This window comes from Protobothrops mucrosquamatus, unplaced genomic scaffold, assembly GCF_001527695.2.
Source record: "Protobothrops mucrosquamatus isolate PMUCROS unplaced genomic scaffold, P.Mucros_1.0 scaffold_52, whole genome shotgun sequence".
NCBI classification, from domain to species: domain Eukaryota; kingdom Metazoa; phylum Chordata; class Lepidosauria; order Squamata; family Viperidae; genus Protobothrops; species Protobothrops mucrosquamatus.
The window spans coordinates 33,322-61,209 of NW_015386128.1; the positions used below are offsets into that span (position 1 = coordinate 33,322).

The following is a 27,888-nucleotide window of genomic DNA, read 5'->3' on the forward strand; positions in this document are numbered from 1 at the left end:
GCGAGAGGACCGACCCCTGTGGTACCCCACAAGTGAGGCGCCTCGAGGTTGACCTCTGCCCCCCTGCCAACACAAATTGCGTCCGGTCCGAGAGGTAGGAGGAGAACCACCGTAAAACGGTGCCCCCCAACCCCCCTAACCGGTGCAACAAGATACCATGGTCGATGGTATCAAAAGCCGCTGAGAGGTCTAACAGGACCAGGATAGAGGAACAGCCTCTATCCCGAGCCCTCCAGAGATCATCAACCAATGCGACCAATGCCGTTTCCGTGCTGTGCCCAGGCCGGAAGCCGGACTGGCGCGAGTCTAGATAGACAGTTTCTTCCAGGTGCTGAGGGAGCTGTCGTGCCACCACTAATAATAATTATTATTAGATCATCGTTATATGGATTTTTCCTTTACACTACCCAAATTGTGTTTTTTTTTCATTCTACTATACCAGACAGCACTGTCAAGAGGATTAAAATCTAATGAGCAACTAACTTATAAAAAATTAAGAAACACCAGTAGATGGTGAACCTTTTGAGCTTGACATGTCAAAAATTCAGAAAATGCCTACCGTAACTTGAGTTTGCTGGTGTGTCACACAAACATGCACATATGCACCCATGCACAGACACATGGACAAAAGAGACAATTCATAACAGAAAGTTGCAAAAAGTGTATGAGCTCTGGTGGCACAGGGGTTAGAATGCAGTATTGCAGGCAAACTCTGCCCACAGCAGGAGTTTGATCCTGATCAGTTCAAGATTGATTCAGCCTTCCATCCTTCTGAGGTCGGTAAAATGAAGACCCAGATTGCTGGGGACAATAGGCTGACATTGTCAACCGCTCAGAGAGGGCTGTAAAGCACTATGGAGTGATGTATAATTCTAAGTGCTATTGCTATTGCTTTGGACAGTGAGATAGGCAACATATAATTTTAATAAATAATAATTTAAAAACTTACATAATTGTAAATATTTTCTATTTGTTTTGTCTCAAAAAACAAATTACCTATCCGAGGCAGCTGTGGGTTGTATGAGACCTGAAAAATTCACAGTCTTTCAGTCTCCAAAAAAAAGCAGATAAGCATGAACTGTTCTCGCTCTTTTTGGGGAAGCTCCAAAGATCACACGAGAGCAGGGCCCTCGCATGTGACTGGTCTGGAGTACACTGGTCTGGAGTAAACCATATTCTCCTCTGGTCTCTGGAGCTTCCCAAAAGTGCAGGAAGTTCTCACACATTTTTCAAAGGCTGCAGAGGCTGTGCAAGAGCAGGACTTTCTTGAGTGACTTCTAGAGGTTCTGGAACCTGCACGAGAGTACAATATATTCTCATACAGCCTCTAGTCATATCACCAAAAATCACACTGTTGAGAAGCATTCATAGGTTTGCCATCACCGCAATAGTGTGTCTTCTGTTTGTGATTTATATGGGAAATGTATGCAGTACATACAGATTCTAGATATACAAATCAACAGTATTTAAATTTGTATTCCCATTTCTCATCAACAGGCTCCTTTTACAACATGTGGAACTTCCACACCTATTAGAAGATCAGATTTCTAACCTCAATACCAGGTATATCTTTCTCCTCAAAAAATGGTGGCCATCATGAAATCCTTTATAAATTTGCTCTAATGGTTTCTTATTCAAACTGATTCAACAAAAGCATATTGGTTTTATCTTATTTGTGATAGCAGTTACTGTTACTTTTTCCAAAGACTTTTACCCTCAATTTCTATGAGGTGAATATTACAATCCAACTGGGCAAGCATCCTATTAAATGCTCCAACTAATGATCTATTTTCTTGATTAATGTAGATGCTAAGATTTAAAGTGCTATTTTGGCCATGTATTACTGACTAAGGTGTAGCAGTATCTTGGATATCACTACATAAATAGGAAGCATCAAAGATTTTAAATGGATAAAATCACTTTAATTCAAAATAGAATTATTTTCTTTGATGCTGAGAAACCTTATGTCTTAATAATGTTGATATCTTAAGGGGCCGGAGTTTAGGCTCTGTTCTGATTCTTTTATTCATCCTGTTATAAAGATATATAGGTCTATCTACCATATGTAGTTGTTAAAAGTCAACATTGACTTGATGACACACAATCAGTCAATCAAGAGTTCTAGAAAGTTTTTTTCAGGTGGTAAATTTAAATGTATCATTAATTTTGCCTCAGATTAAAGAAGATCAAGGAGATGTTCCAAAACAGTGTTTCCAACTTTGGTAATGTCCAGATTTATAAAGGAACAGTCTTTTAAAAACATAGAATTTGTTTCTTTTAAACTTAAAAGAGAACATTTCATTTTGTATACTACACATCTCAGAATTCTAAATTATTAAATTGCCTTGCTGTTGGAACATTAACTCATATATAGGTAGTCCGCAGGTTATGACCATTTATTCAGCAATTGTTTGAAGTTACAATTGCAGCACCTCCATGGTCCCAGGATTAAAACTTAGATAATTAGCGACCAACCTGCATTTATGATTGGTCACGGCATCCCACAATCACATTCTTCTGCTGCGTGTGAACTGTCTCTGCTTCAACTCCTCCCATCCACCTGTTTCCTTCTACCTCTGCCCTTTTGGCTGCCCTGCACTCCGCTGATATCCCTGCAGCTCCCCACTGCTGCCATTCCCCCAATTGACCTTTGCCATCTTCTTCCTCCCGTGACTGGCCCAGGATCTTCGCACAGGGTTGAGGGCACAGCTCTGGGATGTGGGCAGCGAGCATAGCAGGCTGCTGGAGCTTTGTCTGTCAAAACTGGCTTACCAAACCCTGATGGGGCGCAGGTTAGTAGTGTGGGCTGAGATACCTCATGTTCAGCCAACATTGAAAAAACTGATAACCTGCAAATCATGGAAAACACAGCAGGATGGGCTGGCAAGGCAGATGAGGTAGTGGCTCTCCAGGTGAAGTTGGCAGCTATTCAGGGTGGCAGTGGAGCTGTAGGAAGCAGAGAGTTGGGGACTTCCTGAAGGTGGTGTGTGCATCCTGAGTGTAGCTCACATTGGAAACTGCTGGCCTTTCATGTTGAGCGAACAGAGGGCCCACAGGTAGATTCTGTCAGTGCTGGATGCACTTCCAGCCCTTACTGAAGCCCACAAGTTCTAGGTATGCTTTCAATGTGAGCCACAGAGCTGAGAATCCATAAAGAATTATGGACTGCTCAGACAACTAGTAGAGAAGAAATGATGGACTCAAGATGGCTCTGCAAAAAGCAGAATCAACAACTTTGGTGGAATGAAGACCTGAAAATTGGACCAGCTTTTTGATGATTCCTCCCCAAACAAGAAGAAGACTTAAGATCACCCACAAGTCCTCCAGACAACTGCTCCTTGCGAGGAGACTGCAAGACAGTGATTCCTAGCAGTTTTAGAGTTCTGGGAGACAAGGGAATAGACATCTTGCTCAAATCACAGTTGGCGTCTATGAAAGGACAGATACTGTAGATTATACAGATTATATTTAAAAGACATTATGGAAGAGGAACAAGATTTACCTGACAAGATTGAGATTGATTTGAAAGTGGATTTAAAATGATCAGATACAAGAATGACACAGGGGAAAAAAGGTTAAACTGGACATACAAAAGAAACTGTCTGAAGTCTTAATAATTAACAGGGATATGTAAATAATAAACTAAGAGAATGAGCTGGATGATTTTCCTATATTGGATTTACAAAAGAGACTTATTAAAGCTTTAAAAAAAATTGAGAAGGGGCAAAGAAAAAAATGAAAAGAAATCAATTTCTAGAACATTACTGAAAGGAACTAAAGATTTTTAGAAGAAAAAGGCACAAATATAAAATTGGTTTATTTAAAGTTCAATTATATGTGTTGTTATTTCTGATAACACTCAATGGACTTTTACTTACATCAGGACTAAATTTGGTGTATTTTAAGAAATGATAACTTACTTCTTTTCCTTTACTATATTCTTATTTTTCTTTCTTTTTTATTTTTCTTTCTATTTTTTTCCTTTCTTTTCTGCAGTTTCTATTTTTTTTCTTTTTTTTCTTTTAGTTTTTCGTTTGCATTAGTTTTTATGGTTGTAATTGTAATATTTAATAAAATTAGTACATAAAGAAAGAATTATAAATTGTTCACACTTGGGTGGATAAAGCCAGAAACAAATCCACATCTAATTTGAAGCCTATATGTTTCTTGATAGCATCTGAATTAAATTATTTCCTCCACCAACAAGGACTTTCAAGCAACATGATTAACTGTCTTTTTAGCTGTTTTGTTTTTTAATTTTCCAGATTTTTCCCCCTCTTCTTCACATTTTAGTATGATGTCATGACATTTTGTTAATTTGTTTGATATTATAAAAAGTGTTTTGGGCAAATTACCCATCCCACCCAAAAGTAAAAGTAAAAGACATGGAAGTCTTTATTTTGAACATTCTTTACAACTCTACCGCATGAGAAGTAGTGATCCAACGAGCTGGTTGTCCACAGAACTTCAGAGAGGGACCAAATATTGGTTCTGAAAATATATCTGGAAACTCATCTAATAGGTCCCTGTGAAGCAAAGTAAAAATCAGAAATCTTAAATAATTTTAAGATTCAGGCTTCAGCTTTTATGTATTGCTGACAGCTAATGACTTAAAAAACTTGCCGAATCAGAGTTCACTTGAGGGATGAATCCAAGCCAGCTTCTAATGGAAGTGCAATACTGTAAGATTAAACTAAGTATAGAAATATATACCACATTACATTAATAAAAGTAAAGAACAACTCACTTGACAATGCAAATAGAAACTGCCATCTGCTTATTTCACCACTTTTGTTAAAAAATGACAAAAGTGGCCTCCAGGTTGCACTATCCCACTCACTCAACCCTTTGTATATTAAAATAATATGAAGAAGAATCGGCATAACCCTTTTTTTTACAGCAAATTTTCAATTGGATGATTTTTTAAAATATTCAAACATACTAGCTAGTACGAAAATTAAGTGTATACAGTAGTCTGAATATGCAATATAAATTTCTAAATAGTCCCCTGACTGGTAAAACACTTGAGATGAATTCTTCAGACCACTATGTAACTGAAAGTGAACATCTGCACACTGTACAAAAGCCAAGGTATAACTTTTTCTTTATACTGTATTTATTTATTTATTCTGTACTGCTACAGTACAGATTTTTGTATGATAGAATCTAATGATTATCATTCCATATATCGAGGCACAGTGCTGAACATGTGCCTTGCCGTACAATGTAGGTGCATGTATGAAATAAATTCTGTGTTCCCCGCCCCACAGTCCATGAACACACTGTATAAACCAGTGATGTATTTTGACCACTACATTTCCAACAATTATTTAAGCCAATGATTCTTCCTAAAAGGCTAACTGTTTAATACATGCAAAATAATATTGTTGTTGAACTAATTGTGCTAGAGATTAAACTGAGGCACTTAAAACTGCCCAGCCATATCCAGGTATATTTTCAGTTCAATCTGATTTCTGCTAAAGCCACATGAAAACAGATACAGCTATTTTAATGACACAAACAAATAGAATATTCGTGCATGTGCACTTTTAACAACTCTTTCAAATGAAACTCGACCCATTGCAAAAGCCTTAAAGATGAATGAATGAAATATTGCAACATACGAGGTTGTTTCTTCAGAAGATTCTTTATTGTCGTCATCACAAGCTGAAAAACTGTCTGCTGACACATTGGTGAAAGGTTGGTTTCTGCCTATGACTTCCAGGCCATCCAGATCCTTCCTCAAGAAGGGAGAATAAGAAAAAAGCACTGTGTTCTCATTTGTTTTTCTTCTATCGTTCAAAAGAAGAATCAGACTGTTTAAATGACATGTGTAATGTAATCTTACAGGAATTGTTATATGACAATTTTCTGATCTATAAATGGTTTTATGTGTTGAAAATATCATACCGGGCTATAAAAATCCAGCGTTTCTAAAACCTCCTTTAACTCATTTCTCCGATGCTGCAGGAAGAGACTTTTTTCCCAGGGGCGATGGAAAGGGAGATATTTTGGTGGACTGGTACCTGTAGGAATATCTGACAGTGACGTAGGCAGGTACACAACAATACATGTAATAACTTTACTAAGTTGGTGCATATCTACTGCCAAAATCCACTATGATTGCCCAAGTTTCTCCACAGCTGTATACTTGCCATTCAGAAAGTGATTTCAGTTCTTTTTCTCTATTGGCACAACCCTGTATAAACATCCAGTGCTTATAGTGCCTCACCCATTTCTCTCCAGATGCTACGTGGTTTCCCAACATGAGTAATCTCTTCGGGGAATCCCAGATCTGTCTGACCCAATGTCGTGGTTAGACCCTTGAGTTCATCCCCAACGTGTACAGGCTGATTCCAGAACTCATTCCCTGAATAGCCCTATTAATAATGAAGAAAGCCAAAGTCATAACAGATATAAGCTCAGTTTTGAGAGACAGAGTAAAGAATATAAAATAACATTTGGCAGAGAGACCAATGAATATAAAATAACATTTGGCAGAGAGACCAATGAAAAAATAACAACGGAAAAAGAGAAAGGTAAATGTAAAGATTGGGAGTGGTGCCGGAATAAGAAAATTATCCTAATTGTTATATAACGGCTCACCAAAGGATGACAAAAGTTATATCCAAATTTGTTCCTACTATCTGTAATTACTGTCTTCCCTATCCTATTTTGATAATTTAGATCAGGGTTGTCAAACTGCCGGCCCGCAGGCCGGACACGTCACAAGGAAGCCGCACCCACCCCATTGCCGGCAATGGGGAAAAAGGTCCGATACATCGTGTGACGTCACGTGACGTCACGAGTTTGACATGTCTGACTTAGATATTTATTGCCCTACACATCTATTAAAAAAGAAGAAAAAATCCATGCTATCTTCCATTGGAAAACTCACGAAATAAGAAGCGCTAAGCAAGTGGATGGATTTAAGGAACCTAAAACGTAACAAATAAACAGAACAGAACCTTGAGTTACAGAAATGCAAATTCTAACTGAAATTCTCATAGTAGAATTCTCATAGTAGAAGAGTTTGACAGCACAACAATTACTTACCAGATCTGTTCAAATGAGGACTAGACATACCTCTGTGTGAAATGTTTTAATTTGTATTCCTGCAGTGAGCAGAAAGCTAAATTCAATAGCTTTAATGGCTCTTTAATAGGCTTTAATTGGCTCATTAATGCCTATAACTAACAAATACTTTACACTGAGCATCTGCAACCACATTTCTACAGTACTTTGACCTCAGTGTTACAGCTTGTGATCATATACAGGTAAAGAATTCTTGGTGCTCCCCAAGTTTGGTTGTTTGCTTGAAGATGTTTCATTACATAACTAGGTAACATCATCACTGCACTCCACAATTCAACTCTGAGCCACCTATGTTTTTTTCTATTGGAATATATAGGTGCTTTGGTCATTCCTTTCCAGTACAACTGTTTAGAAGTTTCCTATAGTAACTATTTTTCTGGACACTATGGATGTATATACACCATCTTAATTATTTAAAAAAGTAAATAATCAACAGCTTATTCAGGCACAGTGGGCCTCCACAATCAAAAATTAACAGATTTTTTTTTTTAGTGGCTGAAATCCCAAAAGATCATCACTTCTCCAGGGAATCTGACAATCATACACTTTCTAAGCTGAAATCTCCTGAGATCTCATGCAAAGACATCAAAATATTGCATGTTTTTCCAATGTCATAAAATGACTAGAGCATGAATTTCTGACCTAAATAAAACCAGGAGAATTATTTGCAGAATTATCACCTTTCCAGAATACATAGCTGGAATACTGCGGTCAATTAAAGTTCGTTGTTCCTGGATTCTCCTGTAGTGTTCTGAAAAATTCATCAGCAACTGATTTTCTGATTTCTGAAGACATTCTGAGAATAAAAATAAGAAATGAAACAATATGATGACAATGTGGGTTCAATATCACAATTGCCAGCGAATCAACCTGCTATAGAGCTTTCATCCTTGAAGACTTTCTCTTTTACTTTCAAATTTGCCCAGAATTTCTCTCCATAGAGAAATTGCTAACACTAAGATGTATTTGTCACAGAAAACAAGAGTAGATCTGTTCAAGTTTTATATTACCACACAGCATTTTTTGTTGTTTCCTCCTGAGTGCCATGTTGCGCTGCCAGTTCTGAAGGGCCCGGTGTTCAGATGGAGGGCCCTGAGCTACTTTCTTTTCCTCCTCAGGTTTCTTTCTGTAAGTTCCAAAAACTGAGATTGCACAAGAAAGGTGTGATTCCTCAGGAATCATTCGCACTATCTGAAAGGAGACAAGGAGAAATTCAGAAAGGCAGAGCAGTGTCCTGATGGGTGGCCTAGCTAATTGTGTTAACTTTTTATGATCCATGGCACTGCTCTTGAACGAGGGCTGTTGAGTTGTCCTTCAGACATATTGAAGAGGTTGTGTGATGTTGATCTTTCAATAATTCATTCCATACTAAATCAATTAACCAACACATGGATAAACATGATAGCTATTATGCTAACAATGTTCTCAAAAATGCTGCTTTGGCACAGAAAGGAAGAACAGTAGAAAAATAATATAAAACTAAAGCAGTAGCTGAAAATGCAAGGCTGAAATCATGAAAAAATATCATAAGCCCTCCAGTATAAAATTTGATACATTATGATAAACGCACCAAGGGAAGGACCACTGCAGGCCCAGAGTCACTTCAAAACGAGAAAGGGTGGCAAATTAAATAAATAAAAATAAAAATCCTACAGAAAAGTTGATTTGATTAATATAGTCACAATACTTTTGCATTTTTGTAATACTGTAGCTAAATTATGAGACCTTGTTAAATAATCACATATCAATGGAAATATTTAACTAACTTGCAAATAACATAATAATACTAACCTGACCATGACCTTTTTTTATGGCTTCTTTCTTGAACTCCTGGAGAGTTCCTAAAATGCTATATGGGGTGATATATCCAAAGGTATCAACTACAGGTCCTTCTACACCTATAATAGTATTAATATAGAATATAGAATATTAAACATGTTAAATAAATCGTGCAGCATACACATTCTAAGACTGTAGATGCAAATTCTTCTATTTCTGGCTTACAACTGGGAATCCACCAATCAGAATGTAGTCAAAATGACATGCATTTAGAATTTAAGAATTCCGAATCCGAGAGTTGGTTCTGAGCCATTCACAGTCCTTCCACATAAACAAGGAAAGGAAAGCATGCAAAGGCTATCTTCTGCAATTCTTTCCGACCCTTTTGCAGCAGTGATTGTTTGCATAGGCATACTAGGAAGTACAGGGCTTTGTTCTGGGACACATGACCATAGGGAGGGGAGGCTTAGAATGTAGTACAGGCAATCCTTGACTCAAAATTACCATTGGGGCCGGAATTGTTGTTGCTAAGCAAGACAATTATTAAATCAGTAATGTCCAACTTTATGACCTTTTTTTGCCCCAGCAGTTAAGCAAATCACTGCAGCTGTCAAATGAATCACACAGTTATTAAGCAAATCTGACTTCCTCTTATCAACTTTGGCTGTCAGAAATAGGCTGGGAAGGTCACAAATGGCAATCACATGACCCCAGGATGCTGCAGTGATCATAAATACATGCTGGTTGGCCAAGTATCCAAATTTTTCACAGGGAATAAGCAGAGAGTGTGTCCATAAATTGCCTATGTTTTTTTTGTATGTGTAAATCTGAGCATTTCTAAGCAAGGTGAATGCTTAAATGTGCTGTGTGTTTCTATTTGATTCGTTTGTGAATTTTTATAGTTAAGTATGCATACGGGCTGCCACAAAGAAGAGGGAGTCAAGCTATTTTCCAAGGCGCCTGAAGGCAGGACAGGAAGCAACGGATGGAAATTAATCAAGGAGAGAAGCAACCTAGAACTAAGGAGAAACTTCCTGACAGTTAGAACAATTAACCAGTGGAACAACCTGCCTCCAAAAGCGGTGAATGCTCCAACACTGGAGGTTTTTAAGAAGAGACTGGACAGCCATTTGTCCGAAATGATATAGGGTTTCCTGCCTGAGCAGGGGGTTGGACTAGATGACCTCCAAGGTCCCTTCCAACTTTATTATTATTATTATTATAGTAGGGTGTGCTTCATTCCAGGTCACAAAAGGAGCCGTTTATATTATTCCAAAGTGTTGCCCAATTGCCTTTCCTTATAGGGATGCATTGCCACTTTTTTTTCTGTATTTTTTTCCCATGTAGTCCCCAGTCAAATCTGATTAATTTTCAAATCTATTCTTTCTTTAGCTGGCTTCTCCCAGAATACCAAATTTGGTTCCATTGCGGTCTGTATTCAGAGATTTGTCCTTCTGGCAGACAGTTCTGAGCTCCTTTACCTAGCTCCTTTTTTAGCATCTTATTGGGTTGGAGAAAATAAAAATCCTGCCTGATTACTCCAACACTTTCTTCAATTGCAATAACCTACTTATTTACCCATAAATTGAAATCATGGATTTCTTTTTTAGTGAAATAGCTAATTGTCCTAAAATGGAATTTGTTGTGACATAAATTCATGAAATCCCTTAACATCTATCTCATATATTTACCTCCTCAAAAAAACTCCATGCAAATATGCATACGTTGTAGAAAGATGTGAATGGAAACATGTATTAGGAAAGTTATCCATATAAGATACAATATGTACAAAATGCATACATCAAGAAATGTATGTTTTTTCTTGCCATTTTTTTAAAAAAATTACAAAATAATGAAAAACTTTGATGAAATAAAACAACAAAGGAATATAGTGATTCAAAATAAGCACAGACTGATCTGTACATCTCTATCTTCATTCTGTCCAGAATTAGTTAAAACCCAAAGAATCCTGAAATTAAAAATCTGTTCAGGAATTTCTGATATTTAGCATCTTTCCCAAATTGCATATAACTATGATAGTATTTTTTTTCTGTTCTGTCTCCATAATGTTATTTTCATCATATGCACACAAGTGAGACAGCATAGTTCATGACTAACTGGACTGGGTATTAAAGTAATATTTTTTCTCGTGTGCAAGTTTTCTCTCAGTGTGCGTGCAATCTTTAAGCTCTGTCACCCATTATCTGAAGTCAGATGACTGCAATGAAAAGAAGCAGTTGAGGCACAATCAGGACTGCAATAGGGAAGCCAAATTTCATGCCAATTTTGTTTTCTGCTTATTGAAAAATGGATAAATGGCTCTTTTAGCAAGTGAGGAAGGACACTAAATTATTTCACATTTTAAGATCAGGACCACAGTATGAAAAAAATGAAACAACTGTACCAGAATAATTCAATGTTTTCTCTGATTCATCTGGGAGAGCTGGATAAGCAACTAGGAAATTAGCTTTTTTCCCAATTTCTTGTGGCCTAGATTTGCGTACAAGATACTTCTTGATAACAACAGGTTCCTCTTTCTTTTCTTGAGGACGTTTTCCAGCCCGGAGCTACATAACAAATACATTTTCAATCAAACAATATTTATAATGGTTCTACTTTCACAATTTTCATTATACTGCCACTAATAGGAGCTACAGAATTTATCCAAAAGATGGAATGAAGCTTGATGTGCATTTCTGCCCTTTTGCATGAACAAGATGATAGAATCTTTTTTCTTCATGTCAGAATCTAGGTATCCACATACTTTTTAGGTTTTCCTTATCTCTCTTACAACATTTCTGTCTTCCACCACACCACAGGCACCCTTCCTTTTCTTGACCTGAATACATTAAATTGCATACATAATACCCTATTATCATTGAAACCTTTAGTATAAATTGAAATAACTGTATTTATTTCACATAAAATGTAAATAAGTAATTATTTCCCAGGATGTCACCCATTGGTAAGTAGCTGCCTCGCAATTATGGTACTGTTTCTCATATAAGTAAAAAAGAATTTGAAATATTATCACAATATGACATACAGAAAGGCCATTTCCATATCAGTCACATATGGCATCTTCTAATGTCATGTTGCCATTACTGAGATTTCCTCTCCCCTTTACTGTTCCATTGGCACAATGATGGTTGGATGACTGCAAAAGAGCTTACGGTCCTTTTCCCATTTGTGCCTAGCCACAAACATGCCCTGGCAACATACTTTTTCTGACATGTTTCCATTATAGTGCCTTAATTTTTTTTCCCCAGTCAAGAGAGAGATGGCTCTACTACAGCTCATACTAGGTCATATTGGATTCTTGCGAGCTTGTCTCTTTGGTTCCACTTTGCCTATAGTGCAAAGCCTGACTGGAGGCAGAGCCACAGAAAGAGATGACCATAAACTCTTAACAAAACTGAAATGAGAAACAATGATCCATGATGACTATTTTGCACATTCAAGTTTTTGGAAGGTCTTCCCCCCAAGGGATGAGACCAAAGCAATTGGGCAGTGTTGAGTTTCAGTATTTAGTGACCATAGTCTAGCAGCAGATTTCCTGACATTTCACTGGCAACTGTGGCTGACATCTTCAGAGGCAAAGGATCTGCTATAGAGACCACAGGCAACTGAACCCAGCCAGTTCCTGGCCTCTGAAGATGCCAGCCACAGATGCTAGCAAAACATAAGGAAATCTTCTGTCTAGACCAGGGGTCTTCAAACTTGGCCCTTTTATGACTTGTGGACTTCAACTCCCAGAATTCCTCAGCCAGTCTGCCTGGCTGAGGAATTCTGGGAGTTGAAGTCCACAAGTCATAAAAGGCCCAAGTCTGAAGACCCCTGGTCTAGACCATGATCACTAAACACTGAAGCTCAACACTGTCCACAGATAGTGGACAGATAAAGGTCATGAAAGCTACATCAGCAAAAGGAATTACCTGAAATAGGGAAAACTTTTATACCCACCTTTGCCAAATCTTCTGGCTTTATCGCAAGAGCCTGGATTTCGTCTCCTTGCAGTACACAGCTTACAGGTTCTGGCTCTTCTTGGACTGGTGAAGAAGGCTGCTCAAATGGTTTGATTCTTTTTTTTTCTGAAAAAAAGCACTAATTTTCTCTATGGCATATGTAGCTCTGTGTGTGTGTGTGTGTGTGTACTGTACAGACATAAAAGAGAGAGAAATCAGAGAGAGAGAGAGAGAGAGAGAGAGAGAAAGGGAGAAAATATACATGCATACTGTCTACATGCAATTAAAAATAATTCAGGAAGGACTCTTTTCTGGTAGGTGGGTAGAGGCATAACTGCAAGTACACATGATCATCATTAGAATTTTTATTATTCTATTATGCAAAAATGTATTACAAATTCCTCACATCTGGCATTTTCCCAGTCATATAGTAAATTCCAATATATATATGGTGGTTTTAGCATGACCAAATCAGAAACTTTTCACATTTAATTAATTGATTAACTAATTGTGTTATGCATACAGTTAATTCAATATTATGCTAATTATTAAAAATTAGAAAAGGTAACTTTTGGAGAGATTACAAAGGCCATAGCCAAGACTTTGGGTGAAAAATCATACCTCTGCTCTAAATCAAAGATGTCATGTTTTTGCGTCCAAAGAGAAGCTTGTAGAGCTAAATGGAAGTTAGTCAGAGATCACACATACATAATATAGTCACAAACATTCTCTTCGTGAATGGAAGAAAGTGGACCACACAGAAGGGGAGATAGGACTTGTCAAACAGTTGTTTTCCAAATAACCTAAACTTGCACTATGATAACCGAAGCAGTTCCTAATACTATCACCCACCCCTGATCTTGAATGTGATGTGTTTCTGCTTCCTTGTAAGAATAGTTCCTCTATTCTCTTTTATTCTTTTCTATCCTGCTTCTTGGTATGAAAAACCTGAAGCAATAATGCTTCCAAAATATCAGATTGAAGCTAAACATTAAAGTAGCATACATTTGAAATTCAGCTAAATAGTACAATGCAAATTGTCAGTTTTTAAAAAAATAGAAAATGCCTATGGTAGGGGGTGATCTTGACCACTTTCTAAAAGAACATTTCCTTTAGCAGCGCGTTCCAATATAATAGTCATGATCTCTGTCATTATACTGTATATAGTGAAGTTCATAGCACATTTCATGTTTTGTGCTGCATTCTGGTGCTTTCGTGTAGGGAACCTTATTTTTATATAAAAAAAATACAAGCCTTTCTACATACTGATCAAACAGAAATTGAATATTGTCTTTACCCTATATTTTGCTTTTCGTTATTGGAATATCTGTTCATCTGCCTCCCTCTGACCTTTTGTTAAAGCACACTTGGTAAATTTACATTATCCCATTTACTAAGCTAATTTAGGTGAACCTTCACCTCATTGTACAGTACGTTCAGGATTCAGTTATTCCACAATCTTATCATACATCTATTTTGAGAATCTATTACTTCGGTATCGGGCATCACAATCACATTTCCAGCAGATCTGTATCGCAAAATTTGATAATATTGGTCTGAGATTCTTACAGATCTTATACCCCAAAACAATGGAAAATGTCCTACCAGCTACCTACAACATTTGTCATACTCCATCACTGAAAACATGGATCCTGCCATACAAATTATATAGTGTATATTAATATCAAACACATTTGCAGGATCGTTATTCATAAGTTATTTTTGGTTAGCTGTTTCTCTCTAAAGGAAGAAAAAAGAACTTTGAAGATTCAAACCATATGTTTAGCAGTGGCTAGATATTACTAATAGCTGCAAGAAGTGACCACAGAAACTGAAATACATAGCCTGATTTTTCTGAGTTTCAGGAGTTCATTTGTTGTTTTTATAATGCAGACAATATGGTCTATACCTTTATTCATTCATTAACCACATTTTAAAGTTATTAAAGACCACAATCATATTCTTCTACATTAAACACTGTTTGTCCTGGAATCTATTGCTACTGTATGTTGCCCACACTGTATGTTGTTCACTGCATCTTCTCCCTTCACTTTGCACCCACATGCTGTGCTCTGCCTGGATTAAAGCATCCCAACTACCGGTAGGTCCCGTGTCTAATCAAACCCATTCCTTATACTTTCTTTTGCCAGCATAATGCTCATCACCAGTGCTTTTTTTCTAAAAAAAAAAATAAAGTGCTGGAACTCACACATGTCATACAACCCGCCTTGCCTACCCTACAAGGTTCCATCCAAAAAAGGTGCTGGAACTCCTTTCTGGGCTTTCTATGAGAAAAAAAGCCCTGCTCATCACTATCAAGTTAAGCAAGCACTCAACCTTATAACCTGATTTAAATAGTTCTAAATGTTTTAAATCCAATGAATTTTACGGATTGCAGTACATGGTAAGAGAGTACAGCATATATGACAGTGGTTCTCAACCTGTGGGTCGGGACCCCATTTGGGGTCGATCGACCATTTCATGGGGGTCGCCAAGCAAGGCTGTTCGCCATTTTTTTTGTCCACCATTTTTTTTTGTCCGCCATTTTTTCCCCCTTTTCCAGTGGGTGCCTTACCTCCCTTGGGCTGGGCCAGCTGGTGGTCGGCCTGCTCCGTCTCTGCCGCTTGCCAGCTATGCCTCAGCCAGCGCAGGGGGTGGAACCACGCATGTGCGGCGCTCCCGGGCAGGGAAAGTCCTCGACTTACAACCGGTTGGGTAGTCCTCGACTTACGACTGGTTTAGTCCTCGACTTACAACCGGTTGGGGTCGCAGCATTAAAAAGGTTGAGAACCACTGATATATGAGGTCACACGGAGTTCATTAATCTGCTGCAGCCACTCCCATGGAATTCAAGAGAAAACATCTAGTTCAACGTGGTAAACATTTTAATCAAAGCTTTTAATAATAATCCTTTATCTCTGAGGGTACCAGGACAATTATAAGTTAACACACAAAGCATTAGCCCTGTTTTCTCCACTGCTACTGCTAGTCCCTGTAACAACACTAAGCTGTACAGAAAATGATCCGACAGGCTGAGTTTTACATGAAATTTATTAGAGACATGCATTTCCAAACGCTCATTTCTAAGGCCACGTCTTTTAAAAACATTATGGGATCCTCCACACATACACACGAGTAAAGGATGCGTTGCACCTGCTGCAAAAACGGCGTAGTTTTTTAGAAGGCCTCCCCTTCCCCGCTACGAAGCCCCGCGGGCTCCCTTGAGTAGCCTACCGGGGGGCGTTTTACTGTTGCGCGATTCCTTCTTTCCCATCTTGTTCATTGTGATGATCACCGAGCTCCGGAAAGACCCCCCAACTTATCCTAGGCGAGCTGCTGTGCTTCCACAAGCCTGGAGCACGCGCAAGCCGCCGCGTTCTCGTTTCCATGGCAATCGCTTTCCTCAACCGAGCCTTGGAAGTCTATTGCTTTCCCTTGTGCTCCCAATCCCATGGCCCAGGAAGGCCACGCCTGCCCGGGACAGGGGCGCTTTCGGAGAGCTCGTGGAGAGAAGCTGGCTCGGGTGGTCGAGGCCCGCGCAGTTGTGCACGCGCCTGATTGCGTGTATCTGGTGTGTTCAGTCGGGCCGCGAGCTTCTAGAATCTAAGAGTTTTTTGTTTCATTAAAGATGTAAACGAAACCCTTTGAATTCCACTCGCCTGGCTCCGCAGGAGGGCATAGTGTGTGCAAATACTATTTGCTCCGCTTATACTATTTTTTCTGAATAAAATGGCCCAAGATTATTATTATTATTTTTTTGCTGATTTTCTTTCCTGATCCGTACACGTTTTTGCTCACGGGAGATTAAGCTTCAAATGAAAGACTGTTTCCTCCATAGTGCAGTATAGGTAGATTCTCACAACAGCATTTTCCAGGACTATTACTCATTTCCTACTGACTATAGCAGTGTTTCTCAACCTTGACAATTTTAAGGCATGTGGACTTCAATTCCCAGAATTCCACAGCCAGCATTGCTGGCTGTGGAATTCTGGGAGTTGAAGTCCACATGCCTTAAAATTGTCAAGGTTGAGAAACACTGGACTATAGTATAAATGAGTTTTGATGCCATTTAATTTTTTTCTGCTGTGGGACTTAAGTCTTCTCCAGCCAGTTTTTGTAATCCATACAATCCAGCTCTCTATCCATAGCCTTGTTGCTGATAAGTCAAGGATGGGATCTGGCAGTGTTGCCTGTAATTTTAGGCTAATTATTAACTTTTTACTAAAAGCAGTATTAGCATTTTAGCGTGGCAATCTAGAATTCTTTTTTGACTTCGGGAAAATATTTTTTTTCTCCTTAACCATTTCTTTTGGTATGAGAACTTGCCTTTTCAGCAACTAAACAATATTCTGAAAGTCCTTGAATACACTTGTGTTAAGGAAGATACAAACTCAGCTGGGAAAGGGAGCAATGTAATCCATAAATTTGCCACTTGTGAAATTCTAGATCTAGAAGCAATGTTTTCTATTGCATAATTCTCACATGTAATCAGTGCTTTTTATTGTTTGATCATTTCTTTCTGAACTGAACTGAACATATGTATCATTTATTTCTGTACCCTATAAAAAGACCCTCTTTAACAAATTGTATTTGCTTTGTCTGAATTACTGGGGATTCATATTTTTGAGTGAGTGAGCAAGCCCCTTTGGAAAAGTAAAAGTCTTTCTCAGATTCAGGGATCAAGTTATCAGCTTCTCTCCAAACTTAGGGTACCTGAGTTTCTAGGCAACACCAGTTCCTGCTGACCATTTCAGACTGTTGTGGGCATGCTACCTTCTCCTACAGTTGCTGGCGCAGCCCTCTATGAGAATGGAGGAAAAATTAGCCATCTGGCTTACTCAGAGGCATGGGTCTTAGCAGTACTCCTTATGTGCATAGGCTTAGCTCTTTTTTGAAAAAGCACCAGATCTGTATTTTGAAAAACAGAATAGGTGCTGTCAAAAGAGGACAATTAGAATACTGCAATAAAGATTGATTAAACTAGGAAAGAGTGTTGTGCGTTGCTAGTACTGTTGCCATTGGGTGCAGTACATGTTTTCCTTAGCCATGATGACAAGCAATTTTGTCTCATTCAGCTTCAGTTTCTACAGCTGTTTGTGCAATACACCATGGTTATGTCCCCTCGCTGGGATCAGGTGACATTTTGCCCAATACTTTTGACAGCACTTATTACAGGTACCTTCAGGACAATAACAATTGTGCAATTCCAGAAGTCTAATCTAGGACGCATGCTTTCTATGGCTATTGTCTGGCTACTTTTAGATGTGGATGACCAGAAGTTCATAACTGGACTGCTTATTCACATGGTGTTGGCATTTCCTGCAGTAGTTTTTATGGTGCCTGGCTGGGGGTGGAACTTGTTTGTTATCAATCACGTCCTCTCATTCTCTCCTATGTCTTCTTGTCAGCCAAGCTAATTTGGAATACAGATTTAACACTGGTTTCTCCTCAGATAATATCATTTTTACCCTCTTGCTAAAAAACAAACAAACCATCTGACATGTAACAGATCCAAAGCAGAGATTGCACCAAGCAGAAGTATTGGGAACAATCCTTCATGCTTCACCCTATCCTATCCTTAGCTCCAGCCACCTGATCAGTTTGAATGCTTACTAATACAGTATTTCATTTCATAAATCATGTTAAAGCACGTACAAAACAACATACTTTTAATAAAAAATATAATTATTATTAGGTTGATGGACAATAGACTGTCATTAAGTTCTACTAAGACTTCATTGGCTTTTACTCCAACATCAATCGAAGCCTAAATCATACTATGCAGCAAATTTCTGGATAGTTCTGAAATACTGCATGAGTGCTATGCAAGCAATCCTCGTTATTTGCACATTTGGCATTTGTGAATTTGCTTTATTTGCAAAAATGTTTTTGTCATCCCCAAATCAGTTCTCATGGCACTGTTGCATTTACTGACAGGCATGCAGAACAGCACAACACTGGAATCGCCTAATGCGTACATTTGCAACTGATCAGCATTCACTAATCCAGTACTATATTTGTGGCATTTTCACAGAATGTAGCCATTGTGAATAATGAGAATTGCCTGTATAAACATTGCATCGAAAGAGACATGTTCATTATGTCCAATTTCTATTGAGAATATACCACGAATGCATTGTTTACATTCAAACCCTACAATACACAACTGCATCTGTTCAGATCCATTCAACATAGTCAACTAAGGGTTTCAAATCAGGCATTTCTCAAACTATACCCAATAAAGTCAGACAAAAAATAATCTAAGTTCCCAAGAATAATTTGTTAGATTAGAAAATAAACCCAGAAGAGATAACAATAGAATGTGATTTGTCCTTTATTTTTTGCAGCTAACTAGTGAAAAGTATATCTGGAAAATATTATTATTCTAATATGTACCTTTTTATGTATAACTCCTACCTTCTATTTTCCCCACAACAAAATGAGGTGGGTTGGGCTAAGAAGAATGACCGGCTCAAATGACCCAGCCAATTTTCATGCCTAAGGCAGGCCTAAGAACTCAGTTTCCTGCTTTCTAGGACAGTGCTTTAACCACTATACCAAATTGACCCTTAAAGATTTCCCCTATATTTATTTTATTTATATATTATGAAATTTATATGCCGCCCATCTCGCTAAGAGGCAACCCTAGGCATCTTACAACAAGTAAAAGGAGCAAAATAAAATAGTACAATATAAATATTAACATTAAAATTAACCTTAAAATTGTGAAAGATGGTGAGGAAGAGAGCAAAGTACACATGGGGTGGAGGCAGAATCTTATTTTTAGTCCATTAGCCACCCCCAGTATGACTCGCTCCCATCGGCCCCAGGACATTTGGCAGAGCCAGGATTTCAGGCTTTTTTGGAAGGCCAAGAGAATAAGTCGGGATCTCACCTCAAGGGGCACAATGATCCCAAGGGCAGGAGCCATAGCAAAAAAACCTCTTCTCGTGGGCCCTGCCAGCCTATTTATATATTTCCCTTACAGAGAGTTTGAATGGCAGGTTTACAAATTGATGAGAACAGTGCTGCAGTGATAGAGTCATCCAAATAAATTCATGCAGAAAATCCCATGCCAGCTTTGCTCTTTTGTTTGGCAAAGGTAACCAGGGCAATGTTCCTTTTCTACTGAGATGTATACTGTAATCTGTGAGCAACACAGATTTTAGAGAAGGTGACCAGTGTATGAATATGAATAAACACAAATAAATATAAAGTGACAAAGACTGGTACTGAATGGAACAAAAATTAATTAGGCGATTTAGTACCACTTAGATTAAGCACCACACATATTAACCAGTACATTAATGCAAGATCATCTGTCAGATCTAGCTACTGTTTTGCTGAGGGTCACTAGCCATAGGAAAATTTTACTCTCACCTCTTTTTTTATATACTATTCTGCCCCACACACAACAGTTGCGTATAAATATTTTTCCTTCATCTGGCTTGCCCACAATGCACTTGAGAGAGATGTACAAAAGCTGCTATGACAACACATGTAGGTGCCACAAGGCTCTATGTTCTTTTTAACTGAGTAACTCTACAGATATTATCAACCAGTACCGACTGTTAAATCGATCCCAAGCATTTAAAGAACATGAACTATTATGTAAAGCACTGAATGCAGAATAAGTTTGACTGCTTCACTTAGTAACAAAATCTCTTTATATAATCCTAGGCCGAACTTTGCAAAGCTAAACTTTCTCACACAGAGGCCAACACTTACAAGCAGATATCTAACTGAATTCAGTTCCACTTCATATATTTCTACCGACATACAAGCTTCTCAAGAGACATTTTTCATAGGCATCCAGCCTTCTTCATGTACACCCAGGTATGCCAATTCACACATAACACTTCACAGCGACTTATGCCTGCAGACTCTTCACATACAAACCTTTCAAAAGATTCACCCAAGCTTCACTTAGATGTCTAAACTTTTCCTACAAACTTCCCACAAATACTGAAGCTTTAGCTTGTGTTTGTGTGTGTGTGTGTATGTGTGTGTGTGTGTGTGTGTGTGTGATGCTGCCTTTTCTTCTCCCACCTTTGCTGTCGACTGCAACTTTCTTTGGTTTGGAGGTAGCCATCTTCTTTTTACAGATGAGGTAAAAACGTGCTACTAAGGTCCTTCTGCTATACCACTGAGTTGAAGTCCTCGGCCCCTACCCAAGATAGCAGGAAACTAGCAAGCTGTAGCAATTGTGCAATCCCTACAGTATTGTCAATACCCATCCCACTACTATAACTTTCTTTCAATGCAATCACCTCACTTCCCTCCAAACGGGGTGGGGGGGGAGACAAAGCCCAATACATCGTACATCCCTTGAAGTTGCCTTTCGACGATGTCAGAAAAGGGTGCTATTTTAGAATTGTTATGATTGTTACGATTAACACAACTTAAGGTTGCCTCACGCATGGGTTGGGGAAGAGAAGAAGGCACCATCGTGTGGAGACCACAGAAAAAAAGATGTGGCTTTTGAATAAGGAGGTGCAAGAAATACAGTATGTCTGTGTTAAAAGAGTACCTTGTCCTAATTTCAGGGACTAGAAATTTCAAAATGTTATACATATGCAAAGAATGGCCACAAATTCATGAAGGGATATATTTTAAGCACTCTGAACTAGAAAAAGTAAAAGATACATATGCTTATTATATAGAAGTAATCACAAATTATGAAAATGGTATTTTATTTTATTTTAAATTTACACTATATCAATAATTTCCTTTTTCCCCCTCAAGAATTGACCATCTCATAGTACCAGGTTTTGTGAGGCTGGAACAAATGTACCTTCATCACCAATCTTTATGTATTTATTTAATAATAAAACCCTGCTTTATCTGTTTGACTTATATAAGCCTTTCCAAACCTGTATAATAAAATATTGTATTCAAGGGATTGAGAGCAGATTCTGTTCCTGTATATGTTTTTATCAATAGTACTCTGTTTTAACGATGCCATTTAAAAAAGACTGTTGAACCTAAGTGGAATCAAGTATTATTTTCATTAACAATATTATTCTTAATCTAGAGAAAATTGGAGTCCAATCATATGCAGACTTAGAAGAATTGAAGTTTACTGATTTATGCATGCTTACCTTTTCAGATAATTAAGAGTATTTTTTTTTTTTTACTTTCCCCTGTGGTCAGTGGAGCAAATAACTTTTTCAATGTTAAATCCCACTCCTTACAGTGACATTTAAATTATGACTAATGTTTACTGAGTTGAGACTCCTTTGTTGAATTTGATTCCAAAGAATCAGTGATGTTTATCTTAAAAAATATGCTTGCACTTGGAATTGGCACCGAAATGCCATTTTGATGATACAGATATAATAATAATAATAATAATAATAATAATAATAATAATAATAATAATAATAATAATAGTAGTAGTAGTAGTAGTAGTAGTAGTAGTAGTAGTAGTAGTAGTAGTAGTAGTAGTAAAGTTGGAAGAGACTTTGGAGGTCATCTAATCCAAACCCCTGCTCAGACAGGAAACCCTATACCATTTCAGACAAATGGCTGTCAAGTCTCTTAAAAACTTTCAGTGTTGGAGCATTCACAGTTTCTGGAGGCAGGTTGTTCCACTGATTAATTGTTCTAACTGTCAGGAAGTTTCTCCTTAGTTCTAGGTTGCTTCTCTCTTTATTTAGTTTCCATCTGTTGCTTCTTGTCCTGCTTTCAGGTGCTTTGGAGAATAGCTTGACTCCCTCTTCTTTGTGGCAACCCCTGAGATATTGGAACACTGCTATCATGTCACCCCTAGTCCTTCTCTTCATTAAACTAGATATACCCAATTCCAGCAACCATTCCTTATATATTTTAGTCTCCAGTCCCCTAATCATCTTTGTACTCTTACTAGAGTCTCAACATCTTTTTTACATCGTGATGACCAAAATTGGATGCAGTATTCCAAGTGTGGCCTTACCAAGGCATTGTAAAGTGGTATTAACACCTCATGTGATCTTGAGTCTATCCTTCTGTTAATGTAGCCTAGCACTGTGTTGGCTTTTTGGCAGCTGCAGAACACTCCTGGCTCATAGTTGCCCACTAGGACTCCGAGATCCCTCTCACAGTTAGTACTATTGAGCAAGGTGCCACATATACTATACCTGTGAATTTGGTTTTTCTTGCATAAATGTAGAACCTTACTTTTTCACCATTGAATTTCATTTTGTTAGATAGCGCCCAATGTTCAAGTCTGTCAAGATCCTTTTGTATCTTGACAGACTGTATCTTGATATTTATCTTTTGACATTTGGGTTGAATGTCAAAGTTAACTACTGAAACCTGTGCATGAATATCAGCTTACATAATTAAAGTTTGGATGAGGGGATTATTTGGATGAGGGGATAGATGGGGAACTCATCAAATTTGCAGATGACACCAAGCTGTCAGGAATAACCAACACTCCAGAAGGTAGGCTTAAGATGCAGAAGGATATTTCATAAACACCTTGTCTACTCTGGCAGCATTATAAATATTAAACCTGATAGTATTTTTCATAGAAAAAAGCAAGCTTATTACTTTTAAGAATCTGTATAAAAGTGAAAAGTAGAAATTCAGTAAAGAAGCTATAATTAAAGGAACTATAACTACTCCACTTTAAGTTTTGTTTCTATCCTAATAGTTTACTCACCCCCCCCCCCAGTTGCAATTGGCTCTATTTGTTTACTGATTTTAATCAGCTTATTCAGATGTAAGCAAATTTATATCTTTTCCTGTATTTGTAGTTATATGTGGAAGAGATTGTATAAAGCAGGAAAGGGTAGAGGACTGTATTCCAGAACCACTTGACCCCCTCACTGAAATCTCATTAAGTGGAGAAAGAAAAAAGGTAGAGAAGCTAAAGAACAGAGTAAAGGGGCAGGACTATTCTAGTTTCTTTAAATCTAGAGGATTAAATTTGATCTATATATTTTTCCTTCAGAATGTGTTTAACAACAGCTATCTTTTTATCCAGTAATGAACAATACTTGTTCATCTGGTTGAACCTGCAATTACTCACACATCCTGTTATGCCATCTGAGGACACTTGAGTCCTGTTCTAGGTGAGATCAATTAACCCTGTTGCATTTAGTTTCCCTTCCATACTACTAATGCTATGATGGTGCTTCATAATTCATCTTCCGTCTGCATTATCCCTCTTTTAGTAGGTGGAGAAAATGAAACCAAGAAAAAAACTTATGTACAGTATACCATAAGGCTGAGATGATGTATGAGTCAGAACATTACTAATTTCCAGGTTCTTGCCCTACCCAATAAAATGTGACTACCTTTGATATTTTTCTTCCTTAAAATTCAAAGACCTAATGAGCAGATTCCCTGCATAACTTTCTGTGAGTTCTCTTTCCCTGGTGTTCAATCCTAAGTTCATCAATTCAGTTCTCAAAATGAATATNATAATAATAATAATAATAATAATAATAATAATAATAATAATAATAATAATAATAATAATAATAATAATAATAATAAAGTTGGAAGGGACCTTGGAGGTCATCGAGTCCAACCCCCTGCTCAGGCAGGAACCCTACACCATTTCAGACAAATGGCTGTCCAGTCTCTTCTTAAAAACTTCCAGTGTTGGAGCATTCACCCTCCATTTTTTACTCCCCATTTAAATACTGATGCAAAATCATGACTTCATTACACTATGAAAATAAAACTGCATTAAGAAACTTTAAACATTAATTATTTAGACTGGCACCTATGGAAGAAACTTAATTTTGCAATATTTTATCTAGGCTACACACACACACACACACACACACGTAAACAATGTAACAGAGAGCTAGCCAACTGAAATGAATTTGTAGTAATAAACTACACATGAACAGGACTCTTATATAAAGAACGGAATTAAAAACTGAACATTAGAAAATTTCTAATATGGTGGTCCGTTTCACAACCAAGACAAGATAATATGGATTCTTAAAATCAGTTATTTTATTTTTTTAATATAAGCAAAATTCACTCTTCTCCTTACAGAGGTGGATTTACCATTTTTCTTACTAAGTTCCAAAAATAAGTGTAACTAAAACTTAAATTTTCTTGTCTACTTGAAATGTTAGATTATCTTCTTCTTAAAATGTTTGTTAACTTTACACTGACATTTTAACTGAGGTCGTACTTAATATTTGCTTGCTTTAACTTTAGCTAATTTTTCTTTTCTGCACCTTTCTGAATGGTTAACAGTAGGGAAATTACTGATTTAATTACATAATGCATCAATATTCTATACTATCTAATTATTGCATAATTTAAGGTGGGCATTTGCTAACAAATACTGCATTTAAATTATGAGTGTCCCTTGAAGTATTGTACTTTGGAATATACTTGCCCTTGTGATTTAAAATATTCTATTTTAATATAAAGAAATGCTAATTTACTTTATCAAAGCTAAATTCTGCAGGACAGATGATCTCTTTTATATCCCACATTGGGATTATTTCTTGTGAGTAATATCATTTTGTTTTATATTTTCTTTTTGCAATTTTGACCTAACAATTCTATATAGGGCAAATGCCATTGTTATTATCAGAGATTAATTGGAGTAGGCATCCTATGAGTTAAAACAAGGTTAGGTGCATGACAGTGTTCCTGAGGCTTCACAGGATATTGCTTCCTGTTGTGATCAATCCCAGTCATTCCATAGGAGTGTGTTGGTTTCCCTAAGAGAACTGAAGATCCCCACATAAAGAATGATAATGAGTTGTTTGGCAGTGGGGGGAGGGGGAAGAATAAAGTTGTGTACAATATTACGTGAATGAAATGTTACCAAATTGTCCTACAGCTATTATTATTGATTTCTTAAACTGAGTTTCTGAAAATTAATCTGGCAGAATATATGCAGAGCTCCACTAATTCTAAGCGACAGATTCTGTGCATCACTCCTTAGAAATGTCTGCACACTGCATTCTGGCTGAATTCACATTATGACATAATTTGTTTGCTTTTGACTATAGTCTGTTAAGCAAACCATGACTGAACACAATGCTTGAAACCAACATTTCTTTTTTTTTTTAACAAATATTTTTATTTTTTAAAACAACACAACGTAACAAACATACACACACAGTGTATACTCCTTTTTTTTAACAGCAATTTTGTAACGGTAATCTTCTATTATTTACATTTCCCCCCCTTATTCTTCTTTAAATATATTTGTCCTTGTTGTCCCGTTGTTTCTTGTTTGCATTTTTCTTCCTTCATACTATACGTCATACTAAAAATAATACATATTATTATTACTATACATTATTATACACACATTTTCTATTTTTGACCTTTCCACATTTATTCTCATTTATTATTTCTAATCTCCAATCAGTCATACCACTTATTCAATATTAGATAGTACTCTGTGTCTTCTTTTCTTTTATCTCTTTTGTTAATTTGTCCATCTCAGCACAGTCCAGGATTTTTCTTATCACCACTGCTTCTGATGGTATATTCTCATATTTCCAGAACTGTGCGTATACTATTCTTGCTGCCGTTGTTATATGTAGAATTAAGTACCATATTTCTTTACTATATTTTGTTTAAAATACCCAGCAGAAAGATCTCTGGTTTCCAGTCTACGGGTTGGTCTATTACAGTGGTTCTCAACCTTTTTAATGCCGCGACCCCAACCGGTCGTAAGTCGAGGACTAAACCAATCGTAAGTCGAGGACTAAACCGGTCGTAAGTCGAGGACTAAACTGGTCGTAAGTCGAGGACTACCCAACCGGTCGTAAGTCGAGGACTTTCCCTGCCCGGGAGCGCCGCGCATGCGTGATTCCGCCCCCTGCACCAGCCGAGGCGTAGCTGGCAAGCGGCAGAGACAGAGCAGGCCGACCACCAGCTGGCCCAGCCCAAGGGAGGTAAGGCACCCGCCGGAAAAGGGGGAAAAAAATGGCGGACAAAAAAAATGGCTGACAGCCTTGCTTGGCGACCCCCATGAAATGGTCGATCGACCCCAAATGGGGTCCCGACCCACAGGTTGAGAACCACTGGTCTATTATTTCTTCCATCCATCTTCTTATTTTAGTCCAGTATTTTTTCGCAACTGGGCATGTCCACCATATATAATAATATGTTCCATGTACTTTTTTACATTTCCAACATGTTGGCGAATTGTTCTGGAACATCTTGGCAAGCTTTGCTGGTGGAAGATGCCATCTGTAAAACATCTTCAACTGGTTTTCCTTGAATGCCGCAGACATAATCAATTTTATGTTTGTTTCCCATATTTTTTCCAATTCTATATTATATCCGAAATTTTTTGCCCATCTAATCATTGTATCTTTGACAACCTCGTCTTTCATTTTATATCTCAATAAGTATTTATATAAATTGCTAATTAATTTTATTTCTGTTCCACGTACTGTATAATTTTATCCAATTCTTGTGGCTCTTTTTGTATTTCATATAATTTTTTGTCCTCTGTATATTTAGATTGAATTTGTGTAAATATCCACCAGTTAATTTCTCTGCCTATATATTGTTCCACCAGTTAATTTCTCTGCCTATATCTTGTTTTGTTTTCAGATTTCCATGTTCGTTTACTAATTCCTTTTATCTAATTATCTTATTTATATCCAGTAGGTTTCGGTGTTTCGGAGCTTCTGTTGGGGATAACCACATTGGAATTTTTATGTTTTTGTTTTATTTTTTCCCAAGTCTGTAGCAATGTATTCCTAACTATGTGTCTTTGAAAGTATCTGTGTATTTTATATTTTTCGTCCCATAGGAATGCATGCCACCCCGATTGGTTTAGTCCTTCTCTGCTGTTGGGTCTCCTGTCTGTGACCGGAATGTACCTCAGGTCGGAACTGCTGGCCCTGCGCGATTCCCCCCTCACGCAGGCATGGCCCAGTACAATCCCAAGGGCCGGCCTCGATGAAGGGGTGTGGGACCCCGAGAGGTGGTGTGCAGCAAGGGAGCTAAAGAGGAAAAAATTGAAAGCTTTCTTAGAAGGATGTTTTAGCAAATTTTTAGGGGGTTCGGGGATAGCCAGGGGGGGCATGGGGGATGCCTCTCCGAGGCCAAGGCCAGACCT

The 27,888-nt window shown here is 37.7% G+C and overlaps 1 protein-coding gene across 1 annotated transcript in view; it reads right to left on the reverse strand.

Annotated features, from left to right (window-relative positions):
• The window catches only part of MYCBPAP (MYCBP associated protein), a 33,804-nt gene extending 17,682 nt beyond the window's left edge, over positions 1–16,122 (reverse strand). The window contains exons 1-10 of the mRNA XM_015811684.1: positions 16,074–16,122; positions 12,838–12,965; positions 11,279–11,441; positions 8,887–8,993; positions 8,106–8,286; positions 7,776–7,891; positions 6,233–6,380; positions 5,911–6,026; positions 5,625–5,737; positions 4,424–4,526 (exon numbers count right to left, since the gene is read on the reverse strand). Of these exons, the coding sequence (XP_015667170.1) occupies positions 4,424–4,526; positions 5,625–5,737; positions 5,911–6,026; positions 6,233–6,380; positions 7,776–7,891; positions 8,106–8,286; positions 8,887–8,993; positions 11,279–11,441; positions 12,838–12,965; positions 16,074–16,122 (1,224 nt within the window). The remainder of the gene's footprint in view (positions 1–4,423; positions 4,527–5,624; positions 5,738–5,910; positions 6,027–6,232; positions 6,381–7,775; positions 7,892–8,105; positions 8,287–8,886; positions 8,994–11,278; positions 11,442–12,837; positions 12,966–16,073) is intronic.
• Positions 16,123–27,888: the final 11,766 nt, after the last annotated feature.